General features: G+C 31.8%; 1 protein-coding gene across 3 annotated transcripts in view; it reads right to left on the reverse strand.

Annotated features, from left to right (window-relative positions):
- The window catches only part of LOC148613042 (uncharacterized), a 56,541-nt gene that overhangs the window by 19,565 nt on the left and 11,982 nt on the right, over positions 1–24,994 (reverse strand). The window contains exon 2 of one of the 3 annotated variants that reach the window (XM_088595036.1): positions 24,548–24,563. In XM_088595036.1, coding sequence (XP_088451162.1) covers positions 24,548–24,554 — 7 coding nt within the window. In that variant the 5' untranslated portion in view covers positions 24,555–24,563. Of the gene's footprint in view, positions 1–2,031; positions 2,303–12,155; positions 12,493–24,547; positions 24,564–24,994 lie in introns of those variants that run through there. The other 2 variants (XM_088595037.1, XM_088595035.1) reach the window with 2 other exon arrangements.

Genomic DNA, 24,994 nt, shown 5'->3' on the forward strand with positions numbered 1-24,994 from the left:
GGTAATTTCGTTATCAAAAGAAATGGTACGATAAAACGTTAAATAAACCTATATAATAAAGTAATCATTTAATCGAAACAAGAATGTTTTTAAATAGGAAATTAATATCAAAATAAAATTTTATCGTTATTAAATATAGAACGTGAATGTCGTGATTATAACTAAGGGAAATCAGGGGGACCGGCATTCAGATGGTAATAAATCAGAATATAATCCCAGCATAACGACTAGATAGGAAAAAATAGACACACAACAAAAACAATAAAAAATCAAAATAAAACGTACAAAGAAACAAAAGCAAATGAGCAATCTGGATTTCGCTATAAACTGTGTGCACCGTTCTAAGAATATGCACCAATAATTAAATCACATGCAATCTCGGCTCCATTGAGCATAACTTATTATATATTATTTATACATTAACCAAATAAACATGTTTAAAATCATTAGCGTAGATATACAAATAATGTACAGATTCATAATAAATATAGTTTATTCCGTAATATTGATAAAACTTTATCATCGGTAACTTGAAATGACTCAGCTGTTAGGTAACACAACACATAAGAATCATGCAAAGTGTGATACATAGTAGGAAAGCCTATATAATTTCATTTTTTGATATTTATTTTGAAATGTATTAGTAATAAGATATTAACATGTGGCTTTTTTTTAGGAGATAAAAAAATTGTATAGAATGTACAGAAGAATTTAGTGTCAAGGGAGATAACTCTGTAAAAGTACCCCAATTTACAATAGAAACTGACGAATTTTCAATGTGGATTATCTCCTAAGACCAGACAGATTGGAATGAATATCTATACATTCCATCATTTAGACCTATAAAGCAACTTAATAACAAAAATAAAAATATGTGGCTTTTTTTTTGGGATGTATCACATACTACAGAATCTGCATGATTCTTACTAGTAATTGAAAAAAATGTGCAAAGCCTTATTCTAGTCACTATTTATTTAATTACAAGGATGCAGCTGAGTTCCTGAACTCCCCAAATAAGGTATTTAATTATTGGTTTTGTTGCATTTCATGTTCTATTTACTTTTTCAACTTTACTTTCGTCAAGCTGTTAATAAATAGAATGCTGCTGCGTCTTTACATTCACGCAAATAAAAATATACATTCAAAGTCTATTTAAGATGTACGACAAATAAAGTGGGAGACTCACTTTAAGCAGAAATTGAGTATTCGTAATACCTGAAACGCCCATTTGAGTGTTATGTTTTTGTTTTGGACTATTCGAAGAAATATTTGTTGTTTCCGACATACACTATCCTAGTGGTTTCATTTCAAACGGATAACATGCAAGCAATGACACGTGAGCACAAACTTTCATAACGCAAATGGCAACGAACTCTATCGACCCCACCCCCAAAAACATCGGTCACAAAGTAAAACCTTTTACATTCTGAAGGAGACACAAGATAGTGCATAGGCGTTAACTTTTTTCTCTAAGTGAAGATTGATGTATTTATAATCAATGCATAGAAGCAAGTCCAATAAGTCACGCAAAAAAGACACACACACACACGTGTTCATTAACATGTGTATTTCACGATTTATGGCACAAAAAAACTTGGTAAGTTTTATTTTCTGATAAATGGCTTTTTAAGTGATCAGTTCAGTATCTGGCCTAAAAATATAAATTGTAGGGAAAAAAGTCGAACGTATAAGAATTTGCTATAATGAGGTTGAAAGGTAATACTGCAGAGTATTATAGAGGAATTCTTCTATTATTAGCATTACTTAACCGGTGCAGTCAGATATATTATTTTAAGCCAGTGATCCTTATAAGAACTGCTTTTAATAGTAACATGTTATTTGGAAAACATGTAAAATGTCATATGGTCTTCATTTCGTAAAATAATTGGTGGGTAAACGTAAGAAGAGGCAATTTTCTACTTTTAAACGAAATCTCATACACGTTATTTACTTTGCAATATGACATTTCAGAGTCAATGCGCAAATGAAAAAAAAATGTTCACGAGTTTCTTTATAAGTGCATTAACTTACTTTTGTGGCGGTTGTGCTCATCCTCATTTTCTGGCGGACATTTCTCTTTATAACCCTGAACATAGGCAAATTTTCCATCAGATTGCGACTTTGCAAACGAATTTTTGCTGTCGATTTTTATAAGCTGAGTTTTACTGTCATTTCGTTTCTGCTTAGCCTTCCCCATTACATAACTTTTATTAAAAATATTTCTTACACTCAATTGTCATTTGAGCTAACATCCAAAATATGACGTTCTCAAGAGTATTCTAACACTTATTTTCAATACTGTTGACTCAAATCACTAATTGAATCATAACCCCAAAATGTATCTCAAAATGTCAAAGATGTACGACACATCAAACATTGATAAGAAACGCCGATTCATAGTAACGTGATAATTTTGTTAACGCTTCAGTTATAATAACATGCCTTCATCTGTCCCACAAACCGTTCAGAATACTCATTGGTTAAATTCGACCATTGCAATATTGATGTCTCAGTTTTCTTTTAAACTACTAGATATTTCTTATTAATATTTTATATACATTCTAAATAATTTTTTTTACTCTTTTAAAGTTTTGGTGTACATACAAATGAATGAGAGATAACAAATTGTTTGATAGGCTTAATTATTTATTTTTAATTCTTTAAAACTAATATTTGAAGTTAATACAATATTTGTTTATCCAAACGACGGTTTCCCGGAAAACTTACACTTTTCTCACTTGGGGCCTCATTTATATAAATGACAAACATTACAAGATCAAATATGGTCATATTGATTCCTTAGAATTGCCATGAAAATATTTGAATAACTAGTAATAATGATTTTTTTGTTAATAAACACATTCAAAATATGGTCATTATAGCTTGAGTTCAAAGTTTAAGGCAAATCATATTTATTAAATGTTCTAGCATTGTATTTTTTCTACTTCTGCCGTACTAAGTGAAACACGCGTACATATTACTTTATTGTGGTACTTCAATATCTTTGGAAAAACCGAACATTATAACATCTTTAAAGTTCCAACTACATATCAAAATACTTGTACCGTTTGGCTCGTTGCTCAGTAAATCTACAGCTTCTAGTTATAAACCATATATGATTATTCCATCAATGTTTTGCATTTCGTTTTCGGAATAAATCATTTTTGATTTATATGTTCACATACAACATAAACCACTCCCATTTACCATTCCCCATGAAACATCACACAATTTCACAATTACATTACTACATTGCAAACCAATATAATATATTTCTATAATGAATTAATGAACCAAATTTGGAAATATCGCCAAAGTTTAAGATCTTCGTTTTATTAAAACGACCCTTCCTGTTATATTTGCGGTATGCCTTTTCCTTAATGCGGGACATTATAAAATGAATATTTCTTTGATTTCACTTAGCACCGCTTTCGATGATAGCAATCGAATTTTAATGAAAATGTTCTAAGTTTGCATTGGGAAATCAAAGTTTAATGAACCAAATTATAATTAAAAGTAAATAAATTTCATTAACATTCCCAGGTAAAATTATAACTCCTAAATAAAGAAGATTTAAAACCACACAGTGACTTTGCCACTAATACTAATTTAGAACTCACTTATTAGTGGTTATGTTTCATTTTGTTCCAATTCACATGATATTGCCAGTTTGTTTGTTTTTTTTTATTAATTAGAGCAAAAGAACCGAAATTGAAGAGGTCTAATGAAGGGTAAAAAAAGAATTATCGAAGTTATAAAATCTAGGGAGTAGTCAAAAGGAATATTCAAAAGAGAAGTCTGTTTAACAAAAGGCAATATCAGTGTAAAAACCAGAAATTAGGAAGTCAACGGAACAATCCTAACTTAGTTCAGGCATTTCATAACGAGAGATGGGTTAAACGAGGTTTATAGCGCGCTAAACATCCCGCTTCCAGTACAGTTTATTCTATCCGGTATATTTCAACACAAATGTACAGAATATAATCGAAACCAGTCAAAATCGTTAAACAGTACAGATGATATGAACAGTAAATAAGTGAAATAGAAAGAAATGAAATGAAAATTGTGTAAATCAAAACCATGGGCGTCTAAATAAGTCTTGAACCTTGTGGGCTAGGTGTGTAAAGTTCAAGATTGAATAATGATTACAAGGAAAAACTATGGCAAATGAAATTGTAGACATTATGAAAACCCATCAACTGTAATCTCTTTGTCAGAAACAGTATATTTTTAAGATGTGGATATCGGTTATAAATTTTTTTAGGCAGAGTATGAAGCGTATTTTTTATAACCTTGGCCGAAAAGTTTGTGAATTACATAACATTATTTAGTTGAGTTTTTAGTGGAGTCCGAGTTGCTCATTTGCGTTTGTCACTTTGTATGCATGATTTTAATTACTTTATGTTCTTTGTTGTGTATGTCTGTTTTCCATGTCTGGTCTTTATCCCTGGATTGCATTTTTTGATTACCGCTATAACCTTGGTTCCCTTGATTACTCTTACAACAATATCTTTGCAAATATTGTTCGCGTGAAATTCATGTTAACTTCACATGACATTTAGTAAAGTTAACTTACATTGAACGTCATGCAAATATATACTTGAAATCCAGCTGAAGTCTGGATTCACTTAAATTTTACTTGAACTCATACGAATTTTCATCTGAAATCACGTGTTATACAATTTCGCACGTGTACTGCTGAAAAACGAAAACTTTAGTTAAATATTAAAAATATTTGCATGTGTACAGCTCCAAAAAGAGGGAAAAACCTTCCATAACAAAGATATATATATATATATAGCCTAGCTGGCCGAGTGGTCTATATATATTTGCTATTAACTTCCACAGGGTTTATAATTATGTTTTTAATAATAGAATAACAAAATACTCACTTAAACGAGATATTTGATCTTTTTTCGTGAATCTGTGTGCACTCCTTATGAAATTTTCATCAATAAATACAGAAACATTTCCAAAATTCAACATCTTTGTTTTACAAAAAACTGCTCTTTCTATAATACCTGCGGTATTCTTTTTCTTTCGCTTTAAGACGATGCATTATGTAAATAGTTTATGCTTTAATTTTTAGTTTAAAGCATACTCCTTTTAGGAACGTTTCATTGACGAGTATTGTAATAACTTTTATATTTTGCATACAAAACACACGGAAATCTGAAACACTGCTTCGATTTTTTCAAAAGAAGCTTTAAGAGTTTTACCCTTTTTTCATCAATATATATCAATGTACTTTGACAATATTCTCATCATGGTCTTCATATAGCATCACGCAGCAGCAAGCATAATTTTTCTTACTCACTTTCCGATGCATATATGTTTTTGTTTTTACTTTTGTTAAGAAATGAAATCTTGTTTGAAAATCAGATATCTTCGCGTAAAATCCATTTTTCCGAATCGAATAAATTCTTTCAATTGATGCTAGTGCTGCCTGCTCTTGACTGCGTGTCGAAGGACACACGCCGTTCGACGATTGTGTTCTCTTTAGGAAAAGTACGAATAAGCGTATACTTACATCGATTAGTCTCCGAATCCGTTCCTATAATTTTATATGTAACCCTTGAAAATTCTTCTCTGTGCAATTTGGAAATATCTCCAAAGTTTAAGGTCTTCGTTTTATTAAAACGACTCTTCCTGTTATATTTGCGGTATGCCTTTTCCTTAATGCGGGACATTATAAAATGAATATTTCTTTGATTTCACTTAGCACCGCTTTCGATGATAGCAATCGAATTTTAATGAAAATGTTCTAAGTTTGCATTGGGAAATCAAAGTTTCAAATAAAACTCTTAAGGCAATTCAAATGTTAACATATAAGATAGGATGAAGGACTCCCCTGGCACAAAGAGCAAACTAAACGATTTCATGATAATGATTTTATTTTTAGAAGGTTTCATGCAATAAAAACATTTTATAAAAGACTTTAGTTGTTTGTTTCAATGTTGTTGTTAGGGATAATTTTTATTGTTTTATTTCATCTCGTTAGTAATGGAAGGCAGACCAAACATTGGCGTGTTTGGTATAAAGTCAAAGTAGTAAAAGCTCAGAATTCTTGTCCTCGACATTGTGTCATAGAGCCTACGATATGAACGGGAGGATAATGCTGATAAGCAATTCCCAAGCTAAAATAAGGACAAAATGATTGAAATAAAAATATATAAAAATATATATAACAATGAGACCTATGTATAAACAATTCTATTTTTATCGAATTAATGCAAAATTTGTATCCGGTCATAAACAGATACCTGAATTGTTTAACAAAGGACACCGCTCAATGCTAAAAAGCGATTTTCAAGAAAAACAGACACTGCAGAAACTACAGAAATAATTTTACAATTTTGAAAGTGAATGAAAACAAAAAGAAACAAAAATAAATGACTCATGTACAATATCAACTATAAGCTTACAAATCAGTAACCTATTTTCCCCATTCTTAACCGGTGATTAAAAATGTACGTAACTTTTTTTTTAATCATCGGGCGGTGAATATATTTCTGCGAGAGTTTTCCCGCCATTTTACATATCCTTATTTCCATATCCTAATTATCTTGACCTACACTTATAAATCGATGGTAAAGGAAAACTATTGACAAAACTTTACGACAAACGTGATGACTTTTCATTCAGAATTGTCAACCTTCCTTTCATCTGTGGCAACATCCCTTCGACACCTGCGTATGGAGTGTTCATATCACAACACATACGTTATGCCAGAGCTTGCCGAAACTACGCAGACTTTTTGTATAGCGCTAGAACAAATAGGCTTCTGGAACAGGGTTATGTTGCTACCAGATTGACGTCGTCAATACAGAAGTTTTATGGTCTTTATCATGAACTCGTGGATCGTTATGGTGTATCCATCAGCACCATGAAAACTGATTTATTCATCGGGTCATAGTTTTCCTTTCCTCGTTTGTCTATCCCGGACTTGACTTTTTATGAGACAGATTATCCTCCAATGCTCTCGGGGATTTCTTCAGTCTCGATGATTAAATTTGAGCTGTAACTATTACGAGTGGAGAAATCTTGTAATCCCTTCGAGACTGAAGAAGGAGATTCTATATTTAAAGTTTTTTTGTTTGTAGTGAATGGTAAAAGTGAAATATTCCAGAAACAACCAATTAGTTATTTTTTTTATCAAATATTTGTTTGTACAGTATATACCATAAAACCTGAGAACAGTTTTTTTTGCCTCATTTTATGAGTAAAAAACGCATGAACGACTTAACCCGTATTTTGTAAATCGTGTTTTATATCTCACCTCTTTACAGGAAAAATGCGGCATTAATGATACTTGGCAACAGAAGTCAATCGATATTCAGTAATGTCTCAGCATTATTAAGAAGTTTAATCAGCTTTAGTTGTCGTGCAATTTCTAACATCGGAAATATCTAATTAATAAAAACTTCAATACCTGACACATTTGTTTGATCAGTTGACAGACGCTTAATTTCAGAATATCTTTTATCTGACACAAATACCAAACAAAGCAAATATATTGATAATCGTACTTTTTTTCTTAAGTTAGTTGATGGCTTGATGTCTAGGTCGATTGTCGGTATTTTCTATGAAACCAATCGTCAAGTACATCTACAAATTACCTTATAACGGGATAGGAGGGAAAATATTTCGTTGCTATTCAAATTGGTACTAATTCATATCAAACGAGCAATTAGAAATGTACGTCCTCCAAAAAGGTGGCCGCGTGGTCTAGAGCGCTGGACTTTGTGCATTATAATCTAGCTGACCGAGTGGTCTAGGGCGCTGAACTTTGTGCATTATAGCCTAGCTGGCCGAGTGGTCTAGAGCGCTGGACTTTGTGCATTATAGCCTAGCTGGCCGAGTGGTCTAGGGCGCTGGACTTTGTGCATTATAGCCTAGCTGGCCGAGTGGTCTAGGGCGCTGGACTTTGTGCAGGCGGTGTTGCCATAGAGATGTCACAGCGTTACGAGTTCGAGTCCCGCGGAGGGAACGACCAAATATTTGCATTGCAAATTTGACAATTCTAACATCGTTAGGAATTTTTCTGACCTTTATATATATATATGGATCGTTAAAAACGAAGCGAAACATAACATTAAATTAAATAAACGTCTAAGGATGGTAACATTTACATTAAATATTTCGGATAACCGTTATCCTTCCTCAGCAAAAGACTAATAAAGTTCAAGATCAGAACATAGATTCAGAAGCTGAATTACGTATGCTGTTTGTGATTATACCTTTATTAAAGGCACACATAAGCAAATGATAAGGAATCTGAATGAAAATAACAAAGGGGTTGTTTTTAACAAAATTAAGAAATGAATTAATTGTGGAAAACAATTAAGAAAAGTCAAAATATAGTAGTACGTCGTATTGATATATAGCATGCTGTGCTGTATCAGCCTTAGACCAAGACCTAAAAATGAATTATTTTTTCTTGGTTATTCTTCTGGAGAAGTTGTTTGTAATTCTTTCATCCAAAAGCTTTCCCAAGACACACTTATAAATTTTGACTAGTTAATGAAATGAAAACACGCAAACATGGATGCTGCAATAGGATAATTTATTAGCTAATCGATGAATTATTTTTTTTAACAATAAAATATTTACTGTTGTATACTTGAATTGCGTAATAATATTTTGATATAAAGCACTTGTCAACTAAACAAACAATTTTGTCGCGAATTTAGTCGGATGATTCGGATTGTAGACAACATTCTAATTCACTGATGAATTGTAATGATAAAATGAAACATTGGAATTTAATTGCATTCGGCATTTGATTGCTCATGAATCGTCAACTGTTCAATAATTAAGCAATCAAAACTAAATAATAAAAAAAAAAAAACCCTATGAAAACAGAGTATAGAATTTGAATACCAATAACAAAGAGTGATATACATTTAGTATTGTAATAGTCAACTGTTAATGTCGATGTCAATATATTGTGCTGTTGTTTTGTCTGGGCATGCCAATGTTTTTTTTAAGAAAGGAAAAGATCTAAAGAGTACAATACATTTCAAATACATTTTGTATAATCAGATAATAACAGTTTTTTTTCTTACTTTAAAACTTTAGCATTAAAACATATAATCTGTTTAATAGCTGGAGTGTGTTTTTAATTCATAAGTCATATTCATTACAAAAACAAAAAAACACAAACCAGAACAAAATAAAACACAAAACTTTCGTACCAAATGTTATGTAATTTTATCGGAGCTCGAAGTAATAAATTTATCAATTTCATGTACACATTATAAAAATTAAGATCCATTTTGATTAACTGGGACTTTTGAGTACTCAAGCTGATGTTGCTCGTTTAGTACCAGACTTTTCATTATGCAATACTGTTTTTATGCGTGAATTATTTATTATTTAAAGTTACTCAATGCTGATCCCAACATAGAAACACCAACGATATAGATTTTAACCTTCCAAAGACAGTTTCACATGACTTGAAGGGAGCCTTTAAAGCGATCAATATTGACACCAAGCTGACTTCATGAGATATTCAGGTTATACGAATTTCACGTGATGTTCAACTCCAAAAACAATTTTATCGAGGTAATTGACAAACAAAATAACCAAAGCAACACCATTAACGAAAAAAACTGTTAAAAAATCGTGGCATTGTCATTAGAAGCTTATCATCCAAGTATCACAAGAACTTAAAAAAAAGTTGTATTGACAAACTTAAATTATAATATTAACCTTCAGTTAAATACTTATTTTTATTGCTAGGTCTCAATGAAGGTATTTACGCACCAAAATTGTCCACATGATGTTCTTAAAACGATGATATAGACTTAAAAAGCATTCCTAATAATATCAAATCAGGCAGAAAGTGATTCTTGCATGTCAAAACTCCACCAAGTAGTAGACCACATAAACAATCTTTGTTTTTCATTCGGTTGTATACTTTTAAAGTTGTATAGATTGTACATGTAGTAGGCACTTCGCAAGAGTTATTGTTCGTGATTTGTTTAATTTTTACTGCCACGAGGTTTGGCTATTCATAAAACCTGGTTTTCCAACAATTTCACTTTAATACACCTGTACCAAATCAGAATCATAATTGCTATTGACACATTTCCGGGTTATTCTTGACTATGCTAGTTCACTTATTACGAAATATTTTGTATGATTGTGGATTCGATAATTTCGTTATTATCTTTATTCTAATGGGAGCTGAAGGTATAACCTTCTCAAAAATAAAAATCAGTGTGCAGGAAGTATTTAAGTTACACAAAGTATGGTAAATGTAGATGAAAAAAATCATGGTTTGTTTGGAGGACTTTTCTGGTACATGAATCACCTCTTCCATTTAGTTTGAATTGGAACTTAATTCAATTTAATTTACCCGCAGTTAATAGAAATCGACAGAAAACTTTTCTAGAACTCATATATTTATTTTATTTACTGTAATAATAGAATAAAAGTTACTAATTCGTAAAATGTAAACATCGCTTCATCATTTTTAAAGCATTTTATAGAAACATAATCTGAAATCAACTTCACTAAAACTTAGTTGAGACACATCATATCTGCATATGTATCGCTATGTCTGAAATTAGACTTTTATATAATAAAAACAAAACACAGAATATGTGTTATACATTTCCCTAGGCAACATACAAATACTATATTGATATACGATAAACATGAAAGGATGTTCAATTAACAGAAATTAAGTATCAAATAAACTGTATGCTAATATGATTATTTTGAGTCTTAAAAGCTTAGGATAGGTTTGTTTGTAGGATGGGACAACCATCAGATTTATTGATACTTTTTATGACGGTTTGAATCACAAAGGACATTCGTTCGTTATATTAAATTTACGCGAAATATTCAATCCTCAACCCATCCTGATAATCCCTAAAACTCAAAAGCCCGGATGAAGTAGGGAAATCTTACTAGATGATTGTTAACAATAAAGAAACGTTGGTAACATATGACAACTTATGTTTACCCCAGAGAACATATCACTCCTTTCCAAATGTATGTCAGAGTGCATGGTAAATGTACAAAGTATTTGCAGTTACATTGAAAAATCCCCTTATCCCCAAAAATATTTATAAAGATTAAAACTTTCGCATAATCCAAAAAATAAATAAATAAATAAAAATAATAATTAAATAAATAAATAAATTAATTAATTAAATAATAATAATTGATAATTCCACAATTTTATAAAGTCATGACAAGTCAGTAACAATGCTTAAAATACCTTTCGACATATACATTTGTTCAAAGACACAATATTAGTAGCTTATACTATTTCAAATATTTTTCTCTAAAAAATTGCACAGTTTACTAAAATTTACTGACTCTCTTTCATAATCGTTTTATCATACAAAATATCGTTTTTCGTGATACATTTGTTCAGTAGGGAAATCAAGGGAACCAGGGTCCGAACGGTAATCAAGAAGAACTTAATCCACAGACAACGAATAAACTACACACACACACACACACACACACACACACAGAGAGAGAGAGAACATGTAAACCCCAAGATAACACCGACATAGAAACAAATGTAAATGAGCAACCCAGGTTCCACTTAATACTGGACCAGATGCACCGGTATGGTGTCCATCCTCTGCTTTTTTTAGAAACACCCACCAAGACATAACTTTTTATATAAAAACTTTATTTGAAACAATTTTAGAATTTAAAAGAAATTGCACATGTTCCTTACAATTTAGAATCTTTGTTTCATGTTCGATTTAGTATTAACGATGTTCTACTAACAAATTTGAAAACCAGGCATGAAAAACATTAAGAACTAATTGTACAACAGAAGATTATTAGAAAATACACAAGGACAAACGATGAGCAAATACTCCAATAAAAACCGGTCATTTATTTAGTCATGCACACAACAAAAATAAAGTAATGGCAAGACTTTATTTTAACGTTTACGATTTTGTGATATAATGGCACCTCTGGAGCCAATTATGCTTAAAAATTAATAATCTGAAAGCAGGTGCTGCTGCTTAATACGGATGACCACAATGTTATATTCATTTACTATGGAATTCTAAGAATAATAATTAACATCACTTTTTTATTTTTACATTCAACGGATACATTAATTTTTATTTATTTCAAATGATAGAACTTTTAACATGTCTATTTATACATACCTGTACACTTGTGAGATTCGAATCCGTATTTATCCCAATAATAAGTAACCTATCTATAACATTGTTTTATTATCTTCTATTGATTACATTATTTAAAACAAATTTTCCCTTCGGGACATCTCTTATCACACGTTATAGTTAAAACTCTTTAGGACGATTCAGCCAAACATCCAAGACCATTTCCACGGTAGGTTATTTGCAAATCAGAAGTTTGGAATTTGATTTTAAAATAAAAGAAATTAACATGTACAAGTTAATTTTGTTTCATGTTAAATTTATTATGTCCAACATTGATCTATTAAAGAATAAAATGCAGCTTATTATTGCAAATAGTATATTTTACATGTAAATGTAATCAAGCCGAGTAGCACATTTATGATATTCTATTTCAGGAAAACCGATAGAGAATCAATATGCTATGAAGGTAATTTTACCGTTTCAGGTATTCACAACGATTTAATTGTTTGCTTGAATTGGCTTTTAAAATAAATGTTATTGATCCTCATCATGTAACGGTAGTTCTTATCCAGAAAGATTCTCAGATAAAACCATAGTGGCAATCAAACACACCCAACCGAAAACTTATACCGCAATAGCATAGTAAAACTTAATTATATTTGAGTTTTCAACATTTGTAGACGACGCAAACACGCATCAGTACTGAATTGTCATTCCTACCAGACCCAAGCTATCCACTGTGGATCAACTCAGTGAAAGACACGTCTCTCTTATCCATAGTAACTATACGAACAAAAAGATAATCTTGGAATTAGTTTTGTTTTTAATTATTAAAAATCATACCCTTGAAAACAAAAAAATAATTAACCTTTAATGCAAAATGCACTTTCGTAAAAAGAATAAGCCTAAGCAAAATAGAAAACCATCTTGCAATATGGTACTGATACCAGTACTGCAGATTAATATGTAAACAATGGTTATCCTGAAAATATTTCTACGTCTCTTTTTTTATAATCACCTAAACATGCTGTCTTGTTTTATATGCACATATGATAGAGCGAAATGTTGTAAAAGTCTTTTTCACTGGCAACAATAAAACTCTTCGAAAGTAGCTTCAATATTTCTTCAAATATAACAGGCTTTCAGCTGCATATTCAGTCGTTCGTCGAAGTTTTCAGATATTTCGTTTCACCTTTTTCTTCAATCTCTGCTTAAGTGTATTCAGGCTTGAAATTAGTAGGAACAAGTGCCAAAGTTGAACTTTTTGGGGCATCGTTACAAATTACCTATGTACTTTCACTTAACAACTTCGTATCATCACAGCTCAATGGATCATGGTGGCACCCATAGGCGCGGGAAATTAACATTCCCCAATTAAAAATTACAATTAACTAGTTAAAAATGGAAATAGATTTTGTTTAAATTAAATTTTCATGAATATTTGACAGATTATTTTAAATATTTATGACTTGCACAATAACATAGTTCTCTTATTTAATCTTATGAATAAATAGTTTAAATATTGAAGATTTTCAAAATGGTAAGATGTAGTTCGTAACATAAACATCATAAAATTGAAAATACTATGGAGAACGGATGGTGTAGTTTGGAAGTTTATATAAATCAAGAGTCGTTCAGGAACAATTCCTTTGAGATTAGAAAATATATTTAAAAGTTAAATAAATGAAAGTCATTTTAGGTTCAGTAAAATAGTACACGGTGTCGGGAAATGAACAAAGAATAAAAAAACTAAATAAAAATAAATGAACAACACTACATCCTGCGATCATGAACCAGGTTCACCGGAAGGGTGTGCAACATTTTTTCTTAAAACGCACACATTAACACGTCATTTCCGGCGGTATTTTATGGAAGTAGAAACATGACGAATCGTGAACATAGTAGAAGATACCTTGAAGCCTGTCAATACCGAATCCCTTTGGATTGCCACTTTGTTCGATTTAGACAGATGTTCGGTTACATTTACTGTATTTAAATTGATTGATATGAAAAGTGTCTGGTTTAGACAAGTTTTCTGTTTAATCATAGTCCAGTTTTGACAGGTTTCACTGTAACCATAAAAGATAAGGTTGCTTTTTTGATTTTATCATTCACCACCCTCACATAAAATAACTATTTTGTATTTTTAAGTTGGCCTTTTCTACTTTTAATGACTTATGCTAAAATAGGAATGTACATAATAGCAACAATAAGCATTTTTGTGTTAATTACCTATTGTAATTACTATATTTAATGTAAAGCACAGAAGAAGTAAAAACGGCTTCTAAAAATAATGGATGACTATAATGGAGATGAAAAAGCATAGGGATGTTATGTTTACTGTCGTGTGAAGCATCCATAAATGGCAAAGTCATTATATAACAAATAGATTATTCGAACAAAAAGAAATCAAATTAAGAAATGACCTATTTACACTAGGATATAATTCAGCAGTTCAGTAGTTTTATGCAAGATGGACATTATTTATATTACAGCGTATCTCATTCATATCTCATTCATATAATCACCTTTTTCAAAACATATCAGTCACACTTGTATGGCTTTAATAGTAGTTTTTTTTTAGCAGATTCATCGTATTAAACCGGTACAATTGAGCCGCCAACTATATGATCTTATTAGTTTGCACACGCTTTTTTCTTCAAAATATTTCATTTATGTAACTACTATTCATTTATTCTCCAGATATTCAAATAATGTACGTTGTTATTCCATATCAACTTTAATGCGAGCCGTTTAATTTGCAGCTATTCTTTTGCAATAGATCGACTTTATTGCACTTCCTTCAGAGCTGTCCTTCAGCGCTGTTCTTTGGTGGTGTCCTTCAGTGGTGTCCTTTGGTGCTGTCTGCAGATTAACAACTGTATGTAACTCAAATGTTTCAAAATAAGACTGACAAGAAGTGTCCATGTTGAATCACTGACTCAATTTGTCGTTACATATTTATTGTATTATCATACCATTGTTATCCTCTACAAGTCACAAAGAATGCGTCAATTACAATAGTACTTCATGAACCACCGTCCTTTAGAGACTTCTACAGATAAACAACTAGTATAGTCTTAATAGTAAGAATATCAATAACAATTATTTTACAAGCACCGTCTTTCGCTGACTCACAATTATATACTTTCTCTGCTTTTCTGGTCTAATTGTCTGCCAAAGTAAACTATCATATAAATGCACCATTTGTTGTAACTACTTGCTATACTGATATAATTGTACATGGTTGTAAAATTCGATCTGTGTATTGAATTGTAAACGTTGTTTTGTTATTATCGCTGCGGACCCTTGATGGGAACAAGTTTTATATTTTAGTAACTGATATAAAGTAGTAGATATGAGAAGGGACACAACCACTACTCCAAGAATTTGCATTTAATGCTTTTTAATTTCTAATAAGAATAAAAAAAATGGTCAAAAGTTAAAAGCGTTGTATTGCCATAGTGCAGATGTTCTTTTTTTAACAAAACGATTTTCGACACAAAAGAATTTAGTACAAAAATACTGGGATTCCGAACTAGGATTATATTGAAAGGTATTTAAAATAAAAAATATATTAAATCGGAAAGAGTTTGTGATTACGTGACAAGTGTCTTCGTAACCTTCGCAGAAATCTTAAATTTCAATGAAAGAGTAATCAAGAGAACCAAGGTTATAGCGGTAATCAAAAGAATGCAATCCAGGGACAAAGACCAGACATGGAAAACAGACATACACAACAAAGAACATAAAGTAACTAAAATCATACATACAAAGTAACAAAAGCAAATGAGGAAAGGAAAACAATGACCCGTTGAATAAATCAGTTTTCATGGTGCAGCTGGATACACCACGCGATACAAAAAGTCTGTGCAGTTTCGTCAAGCTCTGGCATAACGTATGAGTTGTAATATGAACACTCCATACGCAGGTGCTGAAGGGATGTTGCCACAGATGAAAGGAAATTGACAATTCTGAATGAAAAGTCATCACGTTTGTCGTAAAGTTTTGTCAATAGTTTTCCTTTACCATCGATATCTAAGTTTAGGTCAAGATATGAGGCTGACGTTACAGCGTCCGTAGTATCCTTTATCTCAAGTTCTTTGGGGGTAGATGCGATGTATCAAATCCCCGAAATTAGGATTGTTTAAAGATAATACGTCATCTATGTAGCGGAAATTGTGATTAAAGGATCTAGCCAAACAATATTCTTTCTTTCGGATCAAATCAGGTGTAAAGTCAGCCTCATAGAGTGAAGGAAGAAGTCAGCAAGTAGAGGAGCACAATTTGTTCCCATTGGAATGACGACCGTTTGTTGAAAAACAAGTCCACCACACTGGACATATATGTTGTCGATTAAAACTTCTAGCATTTTGTAAACATCTTCTTCTGTATATTTGGAAGATGATTTTGGAATTATATCTTACAAAGTATGAGGAATCTCTACCAAGAACTATATATTTATAGAATAACAAATATAATCAAAATTATATTTCATTACCCTTTCATATCACATTAGTTCGTCAGGGTTGTTTGCTGAACTTTTTTTGTGTTCATTTGAATTGGTGTATACCATCGACTGGTTCTTTGTTTTTATCCTTGTCCTTTTAATGTGAACGATGAATTTCCGCTTGTTAATATCTTCTGTAAAGAGTCTTATTTTTCAAAAGGGAAATATGTAATTTTAGTGAAGGCATAAAAGTATATTTGATCAATCGATCTTCAATCTTGTCTATAATCAAAACTAATCATCTTTCAATTACCGTGGAAATTTATGTGGTCTGTTATTGAGTTCGTTGAGTACTTATTCAATTAAAATAGATAAAATGTCGTTAGGATTATGAAATCTGAATTATTAAATTATACAGTATAATAATTGACGTATAAAGTCATACACCCCACAAAAAGACAACGGGAAGAATCAATGTAATAGAAGGTGGTTATGATGACACAGGATTTTATAATACATGGATAACACAGGAATGATATTCGACTTGATACGTCAATTATGACACTGTATTATTAGTTACATAGTGATTTAGTGGCCGTGTACGGAATTTACCCTAGTAAGTATATTTCATACCCGGCGTCACTATATAACGAATTTACCCCATCGATGATTTTGCTTTTGTTCTGCTTCCGTGCATTCATGTAAAATTTGTCCAACACATTATTCACCTTAACTGGGTCAAACTCTTCAAAATTGTCTACCTGGCCGGTTTCCCTCAAATAAGACTTAAGTAATTGTGCGGCATTTTGATTACTTTTAATGGTTTCCTGTGAATTCGCCATCATTTTCAGTTTTTGGTATGTCGTCTGTCGTAAGCGACACAAAACGTTTTGTCGCCATTTTGGTTAAAGTAAACTAAAAAACGATAACTGACCGGGTATTGCTAAACTAGTGACCGTGTATCGGAAATACACCGTCTTCACGTGATCAAAATACAGAGCGCCGATTAGTTGATTTCAACTGATAATTATCAGAGGTGGGGTAAAATCTGATATTCCAGATATCATAATCCTACTGAGTTTTGATTTATTATTAAATACCATAATTTGGCATCAAATCATAGGTTTCATGGAATTACATGCAATTTCAATGTAATTAGTGTGAACAGTTATGTGTTACATTCATGCACTTGTTTTAAAACTTAATCAAATAATTATAATATGAGTAATTGACAGTACTATTAAAAACGTTGATGAAAATTAACAGAATTTACATTTCCATTATCAAATGGTTAGTTCATGTGATCTTTTTAAAGTTCATGGCTATTTGTTTGTAAATCATTGGTAGAGATCACATTCAAACAACAGCATTTAATTCGCATAAAGTAGCTTCTTTTTACCCTTTCTGTACGTAGTCTGATATAACTTATCCCTGCGATGTCATGGCCACAGACAAATAATTACTTTATTTTCTACACTATATCAAGTATTTGTAAAATTTGCAATCCTGTGCCTATGATTTTCGTCGCTTCGGGCTGAATTCGTATGTCATAGTTTTACCTAGTCAGAACACTACTGTTTTCTTCAAGCAAGAAAACAGACTAAAATAAAATAATTGAATAAATAAATTAAACACCCCACGCTCCTCCAAAAAAAAAAAAACAAAAACAAAAAAAACCAACAAAAAACAAAATAAAACAAAATAAAACAAAACAAAACAAAAACAAAAACAAACAAAAACAAAACAAAACAACAATTTTTATTCTTTAATTCGACGTAGGTGACAACTTTAATAGTTACTTTTTAGCAGTGCATTTTGACTGCTCAAATTGGGTGGTTGCAGTACTTATAGGTACATCCTAATAAAAGGACACGAAACAGGTACATATAGAGCAACTGCATTGTTCAGTTCAAAATTCAGTTCAAAGTTCATTTAAGTCACCACCTTGACGATAACGTGAATGTGTGGTAAAGTTTTTCTCAATATCTATATTTGATTTGCGTGTAAATATATTTTATTTATTCACTTTAGATGATACCATTTATTGTTAGCTGTGACTTGCCTTATGTCTTTGTTATACACAACAATAACAGCATGATACACATACTAATATAATTCATTTTTATTTTACTTTAGCTATAATTTCATAGCGGAACAGCGATCAAGTATAGCCGAAAAATACGGCCACACGTGACATAACGATACAGACTTATTACTGATCATATTCAAAAGAAAGAACATCGTATGGCAAGATCCTTTGACCTTAGTTTCCGCTATATAGATGGGGTTCTGTTTTTAACCAATCTTAAAATCGAGGATTTTATATATCATATCTACAACAAAGAACTTGAAATAAAGGATAAAGGAGACACTATATAGGCGGAGTCATATAGCAGAAAGGGAACACACCTATACGCAATGCATTTTCGTATCGTCAACTTTCTTTTCAATTGTGGCAACATCCCTTTATCAGCACATGCTTATGGAGTTTTCATATCATAACTCATACGTTATGCCAGGGCTTGCCTTAACTACTCATACGTATTTTTACCGTGCTAGATTTCTTACAATCAGGCTTCTGGAACAGGATTATGTTGTTACAAGATTAAAGTCTCCACTACAAATATTTTACGACGTCATTATGACTATGTGGATCGTTATAGTGTCTTTATATGCACCATGATAATCGATTTGTTAACCGTGTCATAGCTTTCTTTCCTCTTTCATCTAGCATGGACGTGGCATTTTAAAGGTAGCGCACCAGGTGTGACTAGAAAATCAGAGGACGCTCACCCTACCAGTACACCGGTGGACAAACACCATTTCTCCCAAAATTATAAAAAAAAAATTACACATTCCCCCCCCCCCCCGGAAAAAAAGCAACAAACAAAATTATTGGAAGCGATGCATTTATGTTCCTCATCATACAAATTCAAATTTCCTATCAATTCTATTCAGTCATTTCAAGCGAATCTGAAACATTTTGCAAACATAGTTTTGATGATTATTCAAAAAGCGGATTATTTTACCCTTTAACGATTTCAATTGACAAAAATGTTCAATGAAAATTGTTATACGAATTTTCGTCCTGTATCCCGTATTAAACGGAAAATATAAGAGCTTATAATAAAACACGGCAATGGGATTTATACTTACGAAAATTACTTTATTTCGCTCATATTAGAACTTAAGTATTCTCTGTCTGATAATGAGGCAAAATGTGTATAAGGTGTTGCACACGAAGAAAAAAACCGCAGAGACTTTTTGTATTATCCAAAAGTATGTATACCTCCAGAAATAATCATAACATTGTTCGTAAAGTTTGCCTTTTTAATATATCAACAGGTCAAATTAAGTTGAAATGCACTACTGAATATATATATGCAGCTACAAATATTTATGTTACAGATTATTCAGGATTAATTAAAATAGCTTTTGAGTTGTTTTATAGATATATTGAATATATTTGAGGCAAACCAGACCAAATTGACAATTCCCTGATTATTACACAAAGTGGTACTTACAATGTTAATAATGTGTAGAATAAATGAATGTGAACGTTCCTTAAAACAATTTAGTGAACGAGAGATTAGCGGCTTATGGAATAAGCGGAAGTGGGATGATGGAAACCCAGAAATTATGTTATTCTTTACAATTGCTAACATTTAGATGTTGAATACGAACTAATTAATCTAACGTTCGGCACCATTACATATCGAATTTGTCCCGTTAATCAGCATTGGCATTCAACAGAGCGAATTTAACTAGCTGCACACCATTATCCATTTAAATGCAGGTAATGATTTATCGATGACATTGCTGTGCACAATCAACTTTATTAGGACTTAACCGTACAGATCATTTCCAAATGTCATAACAGCATACAATGTTGCTCACTGTTGTGAAAACATAATACAACTGCGATAGGAACGACATGATGGATGTTATTAAATGTTAAGTTCACTTTGTAAATATCAATATCACTTAAGATAAGGAAATTCAATGGAGAAGGCTGTTATACAATGGTACGAACGATGTCTGGTGGGGATTCTAGGAACACACAAATGACAACGGAGGCAGGATAAGTAGATCATGCTACACGCAAGAAATCCGACGAGTTGCTAGGTTATTGTCAAGTCGTATGAAAAAGAAACAATATTCAGGACATTTGGAAGTCATTGATCAGCAAATAAACTGACACTCCACATCGGTCAGATATGTGTTATGTCAGAAGTCATTGATCTCCTTTGGGAATGAACACTCCGTATCAGTCAGTTACGCCGTGGTAATGAACGTAGAGCAACCCTCATCTATTGGTAATGACGATTGTTTTGTTTTCGTTTTGATACCTTACAAAAAGACAGGGGGAATTCTCACACAGCCATACTCATGCCTAACTATTTATTCCTATTTTGCATTAACATTCTGAAATTAGTTTGTACAAGAGTACATGTTTCAAATCCTCTTATATGTTTCTTATATCATTTTTAGTGAAGCAATGCTGTGTTAGGTGTTAACCATTTTAATAGATACAAAGCATCGTATGTTTGAAGTGTTTCTAGAAAAGCAAAAGGACCCTTACCCCACCGGTGCACCTAGTACATGCTCCCGGTTTTAGTGGAGTCCGAGTTGCTCATTTGTTTTTGTTTGGTTGTGTGTATGATTTTAGTTACTTCGTGTTCTTTGTTGTGTATGTCTGTTTTCCATGTCTGGTCTTTGTCCCTGGATTGCATTCTTTTGATTACCGCTATAACCTTAGTTCCCTTATTTACTCTTTAAAGAAATAAAATGCATTTTTCGCAGATTAGAGTAAAAATTACATCATGCATACAATACTTTGTTCTATATCAAGAAATATGCAATACTTTAGCATTACCTTTGAATCCAACATACATCATGTTGTATCTCGGTCGTTTGGTATTTACATATTCAAGATGTCTTATTTTCGAAGTTGTTTCAATAAACAATTTTTAGAGAAAAAAACAGCTCAGTAATGAGGAAAACAGAGTAGTGCAGTAAGTGTCAAGTGCTTAAAAACTAAGATGACAAAGTATTCACGTGAAGATGTAGAATATTATTTAGTCAATCTATTAACAACGTACAACCAGTGACTTGTCTGCAGTTGTAGAATATTCTGTATGAGTCTTTCAAACTTTAGAATTAAAAAAAATCAACATGTTGAAGCAATATTCGTCATATGAGGAATTTCTAGACCAGTACAAATAGAAATATCTCTCATCATTCACAAAGCCACCATCTGATAGTATGAATGCTTTGTTTGTTTTGTTGTCTTTTGCTTTAAGTTTCACTTCATCTCTTCTAAGAATATCTTAAGACAAAGGACACAGTGAAATTTAAATATTCCTTTCACTGTAAAAAAAATCCTAAGAATAAGGCCTTTATTTAAACTCTTATACAAATGCAATAACTTTGCATTCTCAATGAACAACCACGTTATCCCTTGTAGCAAAATGACAGCGACTTCAGACTATAAGGTTTTCTTTTGCAGAAATTGCAATTATAATGCACGCCTGGGATTGGAAATATTGCATCAGATATAGGTGTTGATATGATAAATTCTACGGATGCCGCTATGACCTGGTTGGCCGTTTCCAAGATGGTCAGCGCCCTCTAACGGTCAAAGATTTTCTTTCACCTCAGGACCATAACATACTAACAGCGACAACAAAATAGATGTCGTCAAAGAAATGGGACCTGTCTCGATGTTATACGGTTGTACTTCATGTCTAGATGGTATACGGTTGTTCTTCATGTCTCGATGTTATACGGTTGGTCTTCATTTCTGATGTTGTCTGGTTTTAATCCCCGTCTGTTTCCTTAATATTCCTATTTATATTTTAACGCGTGGTGGAACCATGTTACTTAAGATAATTATATAGTATAGTCAAATCATGCTCTCCCGTTACATTTGGCGCCCAACTAAAATACCCACAGGGTTTGGTTAGCTATTGAGCTAGTGTTAGAATCTTTCGTGGTACCAAGAAATTGGCAGGACGGCCTACCTGCGTTGTAGTAGGTTGTGAGATTTAAAAAGCCAGTTAAATGACTTGGCTAACGGATTAATTCTTTAGCCGAATCGGTTTGTCGCTGGCTTGTCACTGAGCGGTCTAGGGTTCGATCCTCGGTGGCGGAGTATAATTTGAGAGTAAAATCATGCCCTTCCGTTACACAACAGTACAGTAAAACCTGTCTAAACAAAACCTTCTTTGACTTAAAAATATTCGTTTCAGATATTGGTACGGTAAATTAAGATTATTAAGACTTCAAACATTGTATATTTTTGACAGGTTTTCGGAACATACAGTATGCGGATTGGTAAGGTTTAACTGAAGTGTAATTACGACATTCGTTCTCAATATCAATAAAACATGTAAAATATAGAAAATTTTCATCACAATTGCATTTTGATTCAATTTCAAGTGATATCAAACGATGTCAAAAAATTATTTAATCAGTTGCTCGTCAACAAACGATAGCTTAAAACAGTATGAGAATATAATTAATGTTTTAAAAATGCCAACTGGCATAAAATTTCCAATCAATGTTACGCTAAATCTTCAAAGATAGGTGACTTATAATAACATACTTGGTACATATAATTATTTATATGTTATACGTATGCATTGTTGAATTGCATCTTAGTTTACAGTTATTGTTGAGGAAAATATCGAATTATTAATAACATCAATGTTAAGCTTCACTAACAACAGAACGCGATGTCTCATAAACACATATCATTATGACAATGTTTTAGTGCAAATAATATATAAATCATACGTATGCATTGTTAATGACAACAAATGTTTAAATCATGATTAAGGGAAATACTGAAGTATTTTATTACAGCAATTTACAAGCAATACAACAAATGAATTTGCATTTAGAGACAATATGCTTTATCGCCATAGTGGCAGTTAAACAAAAGTCTTTTCGTATTCTCGTGTTTAGCTTCATTTTGCATGAGTGAACCAAATTATTTGAATTAATCATTGAAGGAAGTTTTATGACAGATATGAAACAAAAGAATGCTTTATTACTTATTCTGCTTATTCTGTTTTGTTCTATGAAAAAAATAAATTTTCTAGTTTGGGAATATTCGCTGCATTCATGCAGCTTACGCAATATTTGTAGCATTTCAGATGGGTTCTTCAGATGTCGAAGAAGTGATGATTATAAAAGTAATTTAAGACAAGATCAAAAACAAAAACAAGATCAATATCCAATTAAGCATATTCTTAGTTTTCATATACTGAGTGAAGCAAAAGAAAAAACAAAATCAATGTAAGTAGTTTATTGATATTCTTCAAACCTCTGTAATGTATCAAAGACCCATTATTAACACTTTCCGGTTATTATTTGGTCAACTTGTAAACTATTTCAATAAATCTACAGTTTCACTTTCGACGCCAATACTGGCTATGTTACCATAATTGAGAACATACATTTAAGGTTCTATTTAACTGTTAAAAGAAATTATGTAAAACAAAACAAAAAAAGAAGAAAAACAATACAAAAACAAAACAAGACAAAACTAATTAAAACAAAAACAAAAATAAAAACAAATACAAAAAAAGAAAAAAAAATAAAACAAAAGAATATCGGATGATGAAAATACAAAAAAGATCCACTCTGTCTTCATCATGGTAAATTCGCTCTAAATATCATATGACATTTGACCAACCTATGCATCTATTCCATACTCCCATAGTTGAATACACATAAATAATTATAGATTTTTGCGTATTTTGTCTCTGGTTTTTGCCACTGGTCATGAATATCTTATTGTTCGTTTAAATCAGTGTTTTTTATATTTATTCTTCTGCCATGGTCTTTAATGAACGAAAAGGGATCACAGAACAATTAAGCATTCATAAAATGCACCAACAGACCAAATAGACAAAAAGGGGCAAAGTAAGAAAGCTAACAAAAAAAATCGTAAGTAATCAACAAATTCTAAACTTACCAGCCATCTTGATTCTCTGAAACAGAAAAAAGAAATATTAATTTAGATCCAAACGACTATCTTCACCTGCAGAAATCGCTGTATGTTGCCATCCATTAATGAGCTTCTATATATGAATCTAAAATGAAATTCTGTTGACGACATTTGAAAATTAGTTTTGTTTTATTCGAAACCAGGAGTTTCTGCATCATTTGATTAATGACTCCGACATTCGAACAAGTTATAAACAATTCTGCTTGCAAATTTTCAATTAGGTATGGTTCGTCATCGTTATTAATCGAAAGTAGCAAAGTTAAAAAAGTCTGATTAATTTTGTTTTAATGAATTGGGAAAATCACATATAAATATCATTGAAAACTTAGTATTTTGTATTGATATGAAATAAAAAGAGCTGTCAACACTAAAATACCCTGATAAATCAAAGAAGGTTTAATGTGCAACTTCGAT

The sequence above is a fragment of the Perna viridis genome, chromosome 7 (genome assembly GCF_037379345.1).
Source record: "Perna viridis isolate PV_CMFRI_1.1 ecotype Kerala chromosome 7, ASM3737934v1, whole genome shotgun sequence".
In the NCBI taxonomy this organism is placed as follows: domain Eukaryota; kingdom Metazoa; phylum Mollusca; class Bivalvia; order Mytilida; family Mytilidae; genus Perna; species Perna viridis.